This window comes from Ochotona curzoniae, unplaced genomic scaffold (genome assembly GCF_017591425.1).
Source record: "Ochotona curzoniae isolate NIBS_2020 unplaced genomic scaffold, NIBS_Ocur_1.0 contig_2754, whole genome shotgun sequence".
Classification (NCBI taxonomy): Eukaryota; Metazoa; Chordata; class Mammalia; order Lagomorpha; family Ochotonidae; genus Ochotona; species Ochotona curzoniae.
Window position 1 is genome coordinate 25403704 of NW_024465582.1, and position 13985 is coordinate 25417688.

The window sequence follows — 13985 nt, forward strand, 5'->3', positions numbered from 1 at the left end:
CCCGGCACGTGGAACTGGAACATTCAGCCACTGAGCCATCGTACTGGGCCCTAAAGTCAGTATCATAAGATTATACATTTGATTAATGGCAGAACTCATATTAGAAGAGTAGGCCTTGCTACCAAACCGTGTTTTTGTTATAGCATGGATTATACTTTTTCATTGTTTTATTTTTATTATTTGTTTGAGAGTCAGAAAGATGGAAAGACAAATTTTCCATGTACTTTTTTGTTGTTTCATTTCATGTTTATTTTTTATGAGTATCAGAAGGAGGGAGAGATTGGCTGACTCCCTGGTAGCTGCATCACTCGGGGCTGAGCCACACTGAAGCCAGAAGCTTCACCAGCGTCTCCCATGTGAGCAGTGGGACCCATGTACCTAGGCTGTCTTCCCTTGCTTTTCCCAGGCCATTAATAGGGATCTGAATTAGAAGTGGATCAACCAGGACTTGAGCAGTTGTAGGTGGAAACCCTACAGCTGGCCCTTGAGCATCCTTTTTAAGTCAAGTGATAAGAATGGATGTAATAACTTCTCTAATATAGAAGAAGGAAACAAAAAATATATATGGAAGGACCATGAGAGAGAATTATGAAAACATGGGCTGTTTTGTTTTTTAAGTTTTTCTTTTTGAAAGGCAGAGGTAACCAGAAAGAGGGAGAGACAGATATCTGCCGTCCTCAAATGACTGCAGGGGGCAGGGCTGGGCCATGGAGAGGGCAAGAGGCAGGACGAGCATCCTGGTCTCCAACATGATTGACAGAACGCAGGTACCTTGGCTGTTTTCAGTTGTTTTCCCAGATGCCTCAGTAGGAAGCTGGATTGTAAGTGGAACAATCGCCAGTTAAACAGTGCTTATGCAGGAATGAGTGTCCCACGGAGCTTGGCTAGCTGGACTGGGCCACAAAGCTTGCCTCAAGAATGCTTCCTGAAGCAGCTACAAATCTTCTAGTAAAAATTGTATCATAAAAAATAAAATTAGTTTATTTAGAATCTGAATTAAGGAGACATTGAGGGCAAGCTAGTACTAAAGGAAAATCATTAAATGTACCTGACATAGAAATTATCAGATGCCTTCATTGAAGCAAATATTTGATTAAAAGCTGGTTTAATAATTAAAAAACGAATCATTGAAATACTCGTCTTGCTCAGTTAGCACTCAGTCATGCATGAGTAGGATGTTTATACATGCACACCTAGCCAGTAGTTAGACTGGTTTGGAGACTGGACAACCAGGAGAAAGCCGGGTTGCGTGTTTCCGTGTTTTCTTTTTTTTCCTTTCCCTCCTTATGTACTTTGACAATCTGTAAATTAATTTCTGGACATACTATTTGTAGTTGCATAGTTCCAAGGGTGTGGCAGACAGAAGTGTTTGCCCGTTTAAAACCTTTTTCTTGTAACTGAGGTCCAACTGTGTAACACCTCAGAGCTTCCAGCATTATCTCCCTTTCTCGTATCCTCTCTTCTCAAACTTCAACTCTTTTTTTCCCATTGTAGTTCTGACTTGTTTTTTTTTTTTTTAAAGATTCGTTTTTATTATTATTTTTTTTATTGGAAAGGCGGATATACAGAGAGGAGAGACAGGAAGATCTTCCGTCCGATGATTTACTCCCCAAGTGAGCGCAACGGCCGATGCTATGCCGATCCGAAGCCAGGAGCCTCTTCCGGATCTCCCACGCGGGTGCAGGGTCCCAAAGCTTTGGGCCGTCCTCGACTGCTTTCCCGGGCCACAGGCAGGGAGCTGGAAGGGAAGCGGGGCTGCTAGGATTAGAACCGGCGCCCATATGGGATCCCGGGTGTGCAAGGCGAGGACCTTTAACCACTGCGAAGGATGTCAGGCCACATCAAGTACGCTCCCTGCTGTTGTTTCCCTTCACTTGTAGCTCTTGCAGTGGAGTTATTCCTGCATGTGTGCCTCTGTTTTGAAAGGAGCAAGGCCTGTTTTTCTAATGTTGTGAAACTGTGAAATTTGGAGGGGTAATACTTCCTCTTATTATTGTTACTATTAGAACTGTTTCAAGAGATCTGGTATTGTTTTTACATCCTTAAATATAATATTATCCTTAGAAGACTAGAATTAATCTTTGTTTTACAATACAATAGATGGTGTAATAATTAACAGCACTGTTTCTGGGTAGTGCTGTGGAGTAAGACAAGGGTTTGAAATAGTACTGAGTCTAGCACAGACCTGAGAGGCAACATGTGATGGCTCACGTAGTTGAATTCCACCCACTTGGAATGTCTGAGTTGAATTTCCAATGGACAGAATTAACTAGGTTGCCAGTTGAGACACATTTTGAAGCTTTACGAAGCTTTACGTTGAATTGCAGAATTACAAGAAGAGATAGAAAAGGAAACATTTCATGGAGAAAGGAAACTAGACACCGTTTCTAATGGTCATCTACAAAGAAGCTTTTCCTCTATACTTGTGATCTATGGAAGCTTAATGTTTTCGCCTAGAGTTGTGTTAGAACAACATGAAAAATGTGTAATTTTAAGTCACTCATCTGTTTTGTTTACAGAGGTAAAGAATTCAGAAGAACAGTATAATAAAATAGTAATACCCAATGAAGAAAATGTTGTCATCTATTACAAGATTAGACAGCAGCTTGCCAAACTGGGCAAAGAAATTGAAGAATATATTCATAAACCAAAATACTGTTTACCGTTTCTACAACCAGGTCGCTTGGTAAAGGTATGCCATTATTTCCTTATATGATTTTGAATCTTTAAAAATATTTTGAATGAAGGTGATGATTTTTTTCTTAGCTTTTTTGCTAGAGTAGTTTATGTTCATTATATTATTTTTCCTTGTTTTAGAAACCAGTGAAATTTACTGTTGATTTATTTCTACAGAATTATTATCACTTTATTTTTAGGTGAAAAATGAAGGTGATGACTTCGGCTGGGGAGTAGTGGTGAATTTCTCAAAAAAATCAAATGTTAAGGTAACCCATCCTCCTTAATGCAGAATTGTATGTAGATTTTTACTGAAACATTTCTTCAGACTAATGAAATTTGTCTAAATAGAAATTACTTTAAAGAGGATTGATGATAAATTCTGTAAAAAATTAATTTTTGAGTAATTGTACAGTTTGCTGTTTGAATAATATGATTATCTTCTAGATAACAGCAAAAGATTTTAAATGCATCGTAATTTGCTTTTTTGTTTGAGTTAATCAGTTTCTGTTTTGTTGTTTTTAATAAATCTGCTCTTAGCTTCTGACTTTGAAGCTCAGACTTTTTATTTTTTTTTTATGAAAATTTGTTTATTTTTATTGGAAAGGCAGATTTTTCTTTTTTTCTTCCTTAATTTATTTATTGATTTTTTAAATGATCTTACTTAGTTGATTAGGGTACAAAGGGTCAAGGGCTAGAAGAAAGTGGGTAAGACCATTACTTCCACACTAATATCATTTTTTTTTTTTTTTGCCTATATCTGGGGTCAAGAGAGAAACAAAGGGAAAAGCCCCACCCAGCCTCCCAACCCTCCCAGGTCCCCAATGTGAGGCACGCTCTGACGGTCCTGCTCAAGCTGTTTGATAGTTCAGCAGTTCTGAATTGCTGCCAGTCTCGCTGTTCCAATCATGATGAAACCTATTCAGAATCCACTGGTTGACATAGCCTCTTCATGGTTGGGGTTCTGAGCAGTTTAGTTGGAGGGATCTCCAAAGAAACTTCATCTGAGATGATTCCAAACCTGATTCTTGTGTGCATTTGCCAGTACAGGGTCTGGCACAGTCCGTCACCCCAATCAGCTTATGTATATGCTGGTGGTTGCAGTTGCTGGGTCAGTTCTGTTTCTAGCCCTGTCATCCACTTGAACCAATGGGTGTTGTAATCCAGCTTGATCCTACCTACTTCATACTCGGTCCTCACACAAACCAATTGGAGCTGCAGCCTAGTTAGGGCTACTCCACCCATAACCCCCACCAGGCCTGCCCCCTACCCTGGCTCCCTACCAAGGTTCCCACCTTGCCAGTATGTACTGCAGGCTTGTCCAGTCTGTCCCACATCCCATTTAGCTCTCGTACATGTCAATGGGCATTGAAGGCTAGTTCAACTCAATCAACCTGCTATCCAGCCCATATACCTACTGGCAGGTGCTTTTCTGTCTAGCCATCCCTGCCCCTGTCCTGGTTTTCGTGCTGTCCAGTGAGAGTGGTAACCCTGAGGGAGGTGCCCACTATTTTCCTTCTAGGCCACACCCACTCCCAGGTTATGTACTCTCCAGGTGGTTCTGCCATTTAACTTAACAGAATTTGCCCCCAGTGCCAGCCTCTGCCATCTGATGATGTGGCTAAGCCCAACCAACCCTCACCCATTCTAATTTTTGCTTGTACCAGTCCGAACAGTCAGCCCCACCATGGCCCTTCCCTGTCTAGCTCACATGAGGCCAACGGGTGTTATAGCCCTGCCTAGTCTGGTCTGCTCCTATCCAATTCATGCTCTAGTGGGAGTGGTTGTCCAGCAGGGGAGCCCACTTTCCCCTGTTGGTTTTGCCTCCTCCCCCTGATTATCACATGTGCTGTTTGGGTACTGCAACCACGTCTGGTATGGCTCATCTCACCTTGGCATTCTTTAATATGTACTGGTATGTGTTGTGACCGAAACTGGCCTGACCCACACTATGCTGGTGCTCGAATTTGCCAGCGGTTGATGTGAATGGGTTCAGTCTGTTCTGCCCCTCACCTATGCCATATGTATGATGGTGGGTATCTTCCTCTGGCCTGGTCTAGGTTGCTCCTTATCATGGTTCTTGTGCTCGCATGTAGGGACTGTGTTCCAACAGAGGAGTTTCACAAGCTCCTCCTTCAGAACCTCTCCCTATGCCAGGTCTTGCACGTACTGGTGGTTCCATGGGCCAGCCCTCATTGCTGGCCTTCAATCCATTCCATTTCTTGGTGTTGGCTGTTTCACCCCAGCCAAGGCTTGTCCATACCCAGACACTCACACATGGCTCAGTAGGGGCAGACCCAGCCTAGTTCATCCTACATCTACCCAGATTTTCCAGAGTGCCAGATGGTGAAGGTGCAACCCAGCTTGGTGCACCAAGCTCCAGTCCACAATCGTGCCTAGGGAGATAACAGCCAAATCTAAACCAGAATGCATCCCCCACTACAGCTCTCACACCCTCCACCCTCTCGTGGGTATCCCAACCCAGCAAGGGTGTACTCTCACAGCTCCCCAACCGAGTCTATTCCCAGCCCTCAATTGCACGTATGCCAGTGGGTGCTCTGACCCAGTTGGCTTAGCCCTTCACCTGTCTCAGCCTTTGCCTTCAACGCTGTGGCATAGTATTCCTAGGAAAGGCAGATTTTTCAGAGAGAAGGAGGGACAGAGAGGAAGATCTTCCGTCCACTGCTTCACTCCCCAAGCGGCCTTAATGGCTGGAACTAAGTGGATCTGAAGCCAGGAGGACATTAGGAGTTATAGCAGTGGCAAAACAGGTTAATCCTCTATTTGCAAGGGCCAATATTCCATGTGGATGCCAGAACATATCCTGGCTGCTTTACTTCCTATCCAGCTTTCTGCTAATGGTCTAGGAAAGAAGTGGAGGATGACTCAAGTCCTTGGTCCCTGCACCCACATGAAAGAAGCTTTTGGCTCTTGGCTCCTGGGTTTGGATTAGGCATTTTGGGAGTGAACCAGTAGATGGAGGACCTCTCTCTTTAAAAGAAAAAAAAAATATATATATATATATATATATAGGAGGCATAAAAATAATGATCATCATTCTGTTTAAAGCATGGAACTGGAAGAAGTTAGCTGAGACTTTTATAACATTTTAGGAAGTGTTTTTAATAGAAAAATTTCTCTTTATAAAGCTTTGTTTTGAAAGAGTGATGTGGTGAGGCAGAGATTGTCTGCTGGTTCACTCCACACATGGCAAAATTAACAAAAGTTGGGCCGGCCAAAGTCAGGATACAAGAGCTTCAACCGGGCCTGTTCCATGGTGACTTGAGCTCTTGGGCCATCCTCCGATGTCCTTCCAGGCAATTAACAGAGAGCTTGATCAGAAGTAGAGCAGCTGGAACTGGAAACCGTGGAGACTTTGACACTTTACCCACAGTGCCAGCCCCAGGAAATTTTGGCATAATGTTGTAAGAAAACTTTCAGATGTGTTTGTATGTTAACATGAGCATACTTCTGTAAGTGGTTTTGGTTGCTTGAAGACAATTAATTATGTATGTGTGATTTAGTGGAATTTTAAGGTCACCTCTGTTAAAAATATGCTAAAACTTGTTTAAATTTTGCATATAAAATTCATAGGATTAGAGGTAAATCCATCTGCAAGAGTTCTAGATTACTTACATACAATAAAGGTTTTTTATATGTCTCAACAGGTTTTTTTTTTCCCATGTATTCAGCATATCTCCTAAGAAATTAAAGTTAATTCACTCTTTCAGATTGTGGAATGGATGTAACTCAGTGAGCTTTTATCCCCTTGAAGAGCTTAATACAGTAGGCCCTATGCTAGTTAAAATCATTGGCTGCTCATGAAGAGTTGGTGGTCCTGTTTATTTAATTCAGCCTTTATAAAACTAATCTCATAATGACTATGTACATAATATTTGCAGATTCTTTAGCTAGCCTAAATGTTATCTTTATCTTTGCTTTTTATAAAATGTTCTGAAACTTCTTGTAAGATAAAAATGCGTATTTAGTTTTCTTTATGTGATAAAAAATGGGAAATTTTAACTCAGTGATCTGAAATAACTGGTTCTGTTTTTGGTTTGTTTGAAAATATGTTTGACTTTTCAAAGACAATTGATAGTTTTGTGCAGGAATTGATTTTTGACAGGGATTCACTGTCGTTTGTTGACAAATTTTCAGCTTTTGACATAGACTGTGCTTTCTTACATGCTCATTGACGTGAAGAGAGCTAAATGGGATGTGGGATAGACTGAACAAGTCTGCAGTACATACATGGGAACCAGGGTAGGAGGCAGGCCTGGTGGGGGTTATGGGGAGTCGCCTTGACTAGGCTACAGCTCCCACTGGTTTGCTTGAGGGCCAAGTATGTAGCGGGCAGGATTGGGCTGGACTACAACACCCATTGGTTCAAGTGGATGACAGGGTTGGAAACAGAACTGACCTAGCAATTGCAACCACCAGCATATGCATAAGCTGATTGGGGCGACAGACTGTGCCAGACCCTGTACTGGCAAAAGCCCATAAAAATCAGGTCTGGGATCACCTCAAAAATGAGATTTTTCTGGGGATTCCTCCAACTGAACTGCTGATTTCAGAACCCCAACCATGAAGAAACTATATCCTGAAGAGAGTACATCACGCTTGGAGAGGCAAGATTGGCAGCAGTTCAGAACTGTTGAACTATCAAAACAGCTTGAGCAGGACCGTCCGAGTGTGCCCCACCTCAGGGACCTGGGATGGGTGGGAAACGGTGTGGTTTTTCCCTTTACCTCTTCCCTTACCCCAGATACAGAAAAAAAAATATTAATGTGGAAGCAATGGTCTTACCCACTTGCTTCTAGCCCTTGACCCTTTGTGCCTTAACCAACTATGTAAAGATTGCCAAAATGCCAGAATTTATTTATTTAAATTAATTAAGTTAGTTTAATTAATTTATATAGATAGATAAATTGTGGTGAGGGTTAGTCAGGTCTTTGCCTTGATCCCATCAGTGAAACTTTGCTTTCATCTATTTTATACAGAAGAGACCATGTAAATATTTTATTTAAAAGTAAGGAGAAATTCTATTTTAATTACCATTTGAAAGATTTAAGATGATCAGAGACTATATAATAGGAGTGCCAACATACTAATTAAACAAACTTAACTGTCTTTTTTTTATATGTCATTAGGATGTTATGAATATATAGCGTGTTTTATTCATGATTTTTTAGTTTCCTTTTTCTAATTTTAGTATAACAATATTAAATAAATCATCATATAGTTATGAGGAACTTAAAAAGTATAATGTCATAATTGATACTGATAATGCTATGATATTGGAATTCATAAAAAATGTTATTTGTGTTTTGCCACATCTTGAAATATGTTATACGATGCCGTGCAACAACCTTCTTTTATCAACTAGAAACATAAAAATTTATTGCAGTATGTGCAAGTCATGCCAGGTGCTGAGAAGAGGCCCTGTACACATGGAACCTTTACTCTTGTCTTTTCTAGCCTAATTCTGGTGAGCTGGATCCCTTATATGTTGTAGAAGTGCTTCTGCGCTGTAGTAAAGAGAGCTTGAAAAATTCAGCTACGGAGGCAGCAAAGCCAGCTAAGCCTGATGAAAAAGGAGAGATGCAGGTTTGTATTTTAATTTCCTCTTCAGATTTTAGATATTTTGTGAATTGTGTTAATTACCTCACTTGTCATGCTTCTGAAATTAAGTTTTCAACATCATTGTCTTGGATTGAATTATGGTAAGTTGAGTGGTGTTGGATAAAAAATGAAAAATATTTATTCAATTTTTAAGATTTGTTTATTTTTACTTGAAGGAGTTGCAGAGAGAAAGGGACAGAAGGATACCGAGAGACCTTCTATCTGTGGTTCCTTCCCCAAGTGGCCAAATTGGCCAAGGAAGCCAGGAATCGGGAGCTTCCTCCAGGTCTCCCTTGTGACTGCAGGGTTCCAGGCCTTGGGCCATTCACCAACTGCTTTTTCAGGGATCATTAGAAGGGAGCTGGATCAGAAGTGGAACAGAGCAGCCAGGATTTAAAATTGGCTCCCCATATGGAATGCCAGTGCCACAGAAGAGGATTAGCCTGATGTGTCACCTTGCTCGCCCCTAATTATTCAAGTTTTACACAAAGCTACCAGCAATACAAATTTGTATGGCTTTATTTTTAAATACTTTACCAGTTGCCTGTGTGCCTATGAGTAAATCTAAAACTACAATTTGTCATACAGTCATTGTACCCAAAACACTTACGTTTGTAATTGCAGATGTAATTGCAGCTTAGATGAACAATATGATGGTATTTCAGAAAGGTTGTGGAAAATGGAATTAAAGAATAAGTTCAATGTTTTTCTTTTTGTGGTTTGTTTTTTAAAGAGATTTGGATATTTATTTAGAAAGGCAGTTACAGAGAGATCTTTTTTTTTTTTTTTTTTTTTTTTATTTTTTCATTGGAAAGGCGGATATACAGAGAGGAGAGACAGAGAGGAAGATCTTCCATCCGATGATTCACTCCCCAAGTGAGCGCAACGGGCCGATACTATGCCGATCCGAAGCCAGGAGCCTCTTCCAGGTCTCCCACGCGGGTGCAGGTTCCCAAAGCTTTGGGCCGTCCTCAACTGCTTTCCCAGGCCACAAGCAGGGAGCTGGAAGGGAAGCGGGGCTGCCGGGATTAGAACCGGCGCCCATATGGGATCCCGGGCGTGCAAGGCGAGGACTTAACCACTTGCGCCACCGCGCCGGGCCCCAGAGAGATCTTTCAACTGTCAGTTCTCTTTGCAGATGGTAGGAAGGGCCGCTGCTGGTTCAGGTGGAAGTCAGGAATCAGGAGCTTTATCCAAGTCTCACATGTGGGTGGCAAGCCAAAACCCTTAGCCCATCTACCACTGCTTTCCTCAGCTCATTCATAGAGCAGCTGGGACCCAAACTGGCTCCATTGTGGGTTGTTACATTGAAAGTGGCAGCTTTACTCACTGTGCCACAATGCCTACCCAATGTTTTTTAAGACCTCCTTATTTTTAATTGGAAAGCATAGTTACAGAGAGAGGGGAAATAGGTTGATTTTCCATCTGCTGGGTCACTTTCCAAATGCCTGGAAGAGGCAGGTCTGGGTAAGATCAAAGCCGGAAGTCACCCTAATAGGTGGCCAGGACCCAGTACTTGCAGAGAGAGAGAAACAGGGAGAGAGAAAGAGAAATTTACAGTTGTTTAACCTAATACTGTTTCTCTCTCTGCCTTTGAATTACATAGATCTTGTATTTGACCTGGAAGAAGTTGCTAACCCCCAGCTTTGGACTGGCTAAGCTCTGGCTGTTGTGGCCACTGATGATGAACCAGCAGATGGTCTTTCTATCTCTCCCTCTCTAACTCTGGCTTTCAAGTTACAGCGAATGAATCTTTTTAAAAAATTTCTTAGACAAGTGGGATGAAAATATAAATCTGTTTTGGTGCACATCTTCTTTGAGTAGATTTTATTTATTTAGAAGGTGGGGAGAGGTTTCGAATCTGCTGGTTCACTTCCCACATACCCACAGCAGTCAGGGCTGGGACAGACTGAAGCCTGGAGACAGAAACTTACTTAGTTCAGGTCTTAGCATTGGCAGGAAGCTGCAGTGTAGAGCAGAGCCAAATGGGTCCCTAGGCACGTCACTGTGGGATCCGGGTATTCCCAAGAGCACCTTAACCTTCTCTCCCACGCAGGGTCCCAAGGCCTCGAACTTTCTTCTACTGTTTTCCCATGTCATAGCAGGGAGCTGGGTAGGAAGCGGAGCAGTGGGATTCACACCAGCACCCAAATAGGATACCACAGGCCGAGGCCTTGCCTTACCCCACTGTGGTGCCAGCCCCTCTATAAACCTTTCTAGGAGATATCTAATCTATTATCTGCCGATTTGCCTGCTTGTTTGGGAGGGGGAAACTAATTCATAACCAACTTGGAAAGATCTCCAGTCTGAAGGATAAAAGTATTCCTGCTGTTTTAACAAATTTTCAACACTTGCATCTGATTTTTTGGACTTACATAGACCAAAGTTATAGCATTATGAGCCTAAATTCTAAGTCATTTTCTAGAAGTAATTCAGTTTAGAAAGCTGAATAAACTACCTATACATGTTTTTAAATCTCAGTGCACTTGGTGATTTAATGCCAGCTATTCATCTCATTCTAAAACCTTTAACCTCCTATTTATAAAACTTCATGGTTCTAATTAGGGAAGTCTTGGGATCTCCCTTTTCTGTACTTAAGGAGACATTTTTAGATCAGCCTTTGTAACTCTTTCCTATAATTAATGTGATAGTTGACCATTTGCTGCCTGAAGTTTATTATGGGGTTCAGCCTTAGAAATGGAACAGTTTCTGTCTTCCTGTGAATCAGATCTTTAAGGAATAGTTTTATTTTGTTTGGAAGGAAGCGTTCAGATCCCTGTGTGTGTTGAATTCATCTGAGTCTCCCACATGGGTGCAGGGACTCCAGCTCTTGGGCCGTCTTCCACTGCTTTCCCAGGCATTTGAAGGGCGCTAGATCAGTGGAGGAGCTGGAACACAAACCGGCACCATTATGGGATGCCATTGTCACAGAGCATTTATTTAGCCTGCTTCGCCACCATGCAGGCCTCTGTTGAACAATTTATAATAAAAATATAGCTTATAAAGTGTTTTTGCACTAAGAAGTATTTTATACACACTGCCTCCTTTATTTCTCATAGTTGAGCAAGAGAAGTAGACTATTATTTTCCTTTTATTTATGAGGAAACTGAAATCACCATTGTGGCATAGCAGGTAAGACCACCACTTGCAATGCCAGTATCCCATATAGGCTGCTGTTTGTGCCTTGGCTACTCCACTTTCGATTCAGCTCCTTGCTATTGGCTTGGGAAAATCAACAGGAAAGGGCTTAAATGCTTAGGCCCTGCTACTCATATGGGAGACTTAGATAAAACTCCGGGGTCCTAACTTCTGGCTGGTCCAGTGCTGGCTGTTGCTGCCATCTGGGGACTCAGCATCTGATGGAACATCTCTCTCTGTGTCTCTGTATCTCTAACTTCCAAAATAAATAAATACTTCATTTTTGAATAGTAGATAATTAACCCAGATCACATAGCTAGCTAAAGACTGAATTCAAACTGGCTTTCCTCTAGAACCTGTGTTTAACTATTGGACCATTTTTTTTCAGTAAGACACTGAATTTGTTAAACTAATGACAGTTGTTTTATCAATGATCCTTGATTTATATAAAAAATAACTGTGAGAGAATAGTATGCTGATGAGGCAATCTGTGAAAATACTAACCTGGTTTCATTTTATGCCACTGGTCCATCAAAATCAAGAAAAATTAAAGGAAGGTAAATGACATATTTGATGGTGAGGGTAGGGTGTTTTTGACTAGAGGAAGTAGAAGAGGCATTGAGATGTGTGTTTTCAGGATTGTATTTAACGGTAAATGCTATTTTCTCTGCTTGAGATACTCTATTTCCTCATCATTCCAGCTCATCCAGACTAACATGAACTTTTCTTGGCTATTTAAATCTGTTTAACAGAAGTCTGTCTTTTGTTGTGCTACCACTGTTATATAGTAAAAAAAATAAATAAAGCCAGATACTGAAGAAGTAAAAATAAAATAAGGATTCTGTATTGGAGGGATCTTTTATTTTTGATATTCATTTTCCTGTTATTTAGAATCAGGCTTGTATTTTAAAAATCTTCAGTAGTAACAGGCTACTCCTCAGTGGTTTGTATCTACTTCTGATCCCTGCCATAATGGAAATGCTTCTGCATCGTAAGGTCCAGCATTGGGAAATGACAGAGTTTCAAAGTATGCAGTTTCAGACTCCTTATTATGTAACTTTTTGTTCCTAGGTTGTCCCAGTTTTGGTGCATCTCCTGTCTGCCATCAGCAGTGTTCGGCTTTACATTCCTAAAGACCTGCGGCCAGTGGACAACAGACAGAGTGTTTTAAAATCAATACAGGTATGCAAGTCAATTTTAGAAATTGATTCTAATGGATACTATAAAAATATAAGGTTATACAAAGGTAATGGAAATACTTTTAAAATATTCCTTTTTTTTCCAGAAAATATAAGAACACTGAGAAATGATAGCATTACGAACAGAAATCTAAGATGGTCATTATAAGATTGCAAAAATGCTGCCATTCTGGAAAAAGCATGGCTTTGTTTCTGAATTTGGTTTGTTTTCAATTGCTATTTTAAATCTTAAAAAGAATTTTAATTGAAATTTATTCAAAAAGTTCAGGCTTGGTTTTTTGTCTTACACATCATTGTGCTATGTCCCATGATAAGATGCTCAATCGTTGACATTAACTATAGTACCGAATTCACTGAGATTCAAAGATGGATCTGTAAATAATGTTAGACTACTGTTTTCCTCGGTCCTCACATCAGCTACCATGTATTGGGGTAAACAGGGAACCCAGCCTGGGAACAGAACCTCTTTTGGAGGTTTTTTAACTTTTTAACTAACATTTAAATGTTTTCTCTGTTTTTGGTTTACTTACCTATGACTCAGTCATCTTTATTGATGAACTTGCCAACTTGATTTTTAAAATCCTCTTACTGTGTTTGTGTTGACACTGGTACCTGCTAGGTATGGCAAGCATGTCTGGAAACTATAACGTATGCATTTCACAAGATACTGGCTTGTTGAAAAAGTTGGCATTTGTGCCTATTTAGCCATGCTCAGATGTCTTTGACCCCTTTGTCTGATTGTACTCCTCCACCCTCCTGTTACAATTTGTAAGTTACTAACTCCTGTTTTAGCCTTTCGATGGGGAAATCTCCAGATGGAATGCCAGCTGCAGTGAGCTTTGACTTCTCTGAAGTCATATACTCATTAATTGTGTTTTTTAAATTTTATTTTAATTTTGAAAAGCAAAGTAAGGAGAAACAGAGACCTTCCATGTGCTAGTTCGTTTTCCCTATAACCACAACAGCCAGTGCTGGGCCAATCAGAAGCAGTTTGCCCTGGGTCTCCCTGTGGGTGCAGGAGCCCAAAGCCTTGAGCCATTCTCTCTGCTAATTTTCCAGGCCGTGAGCAGGGAGCTGGACTGGACGTAGACCAGCCAGCCCCCACAGGTGGAGGCTTAGGCTACTATACCACAGCATCAGCCTCTCATCGTGTTATTTTTTGAAGGCAGCAAAAAAAAAAAAAATGTCATAACCCTTTAAGATTTGTAAAACACAGTTTGGGGGAGAGACCAAGCAAGAGATCCTCCATCTGCTGGTTCACTCCCCAGCTGGCCCTGTTGGCTGGGCTGGGCCAGCGCGAAGCCAGGAACAACTTCTCTTTGCAGACCTTGAACCAGCATCCATATGAGA

At 41.1% G+C, this 13985-nt stretch overlaps 1 protein-coding gene across 3 annotated transcripts in view; it reads left to right on the forward strand.

Moving 5' to 3' along the window:
- The window catches only part of MTREX (Mtr4 exosome RNA helicase), a 79294-nt gene that overhangs the window by 38962 nt on the left and 26347 nt on the right, over positions 1–13985 (forward strand). For all 3 annotated transcript variants that reach the window (XM_040977541.1, XM_040977540.1, XM_040977542.1), the window contains 4 exons: positions 2520–2692; positions 2877–2945; positions 8155–8283; positions 12508–12618. In XM_040977541.1, the coding sequence (XP_040833475.1) occupies positions 2520–2692; positions 2877–2945; positions 8155–8283; positions 12508–12618 (482 nt within the window). The remainder of the gene's footprint in view (positions 1–2519; positions 2693–2876; positions 2946–8154; positions 8284–12507; positions 12619–13985) is intronic.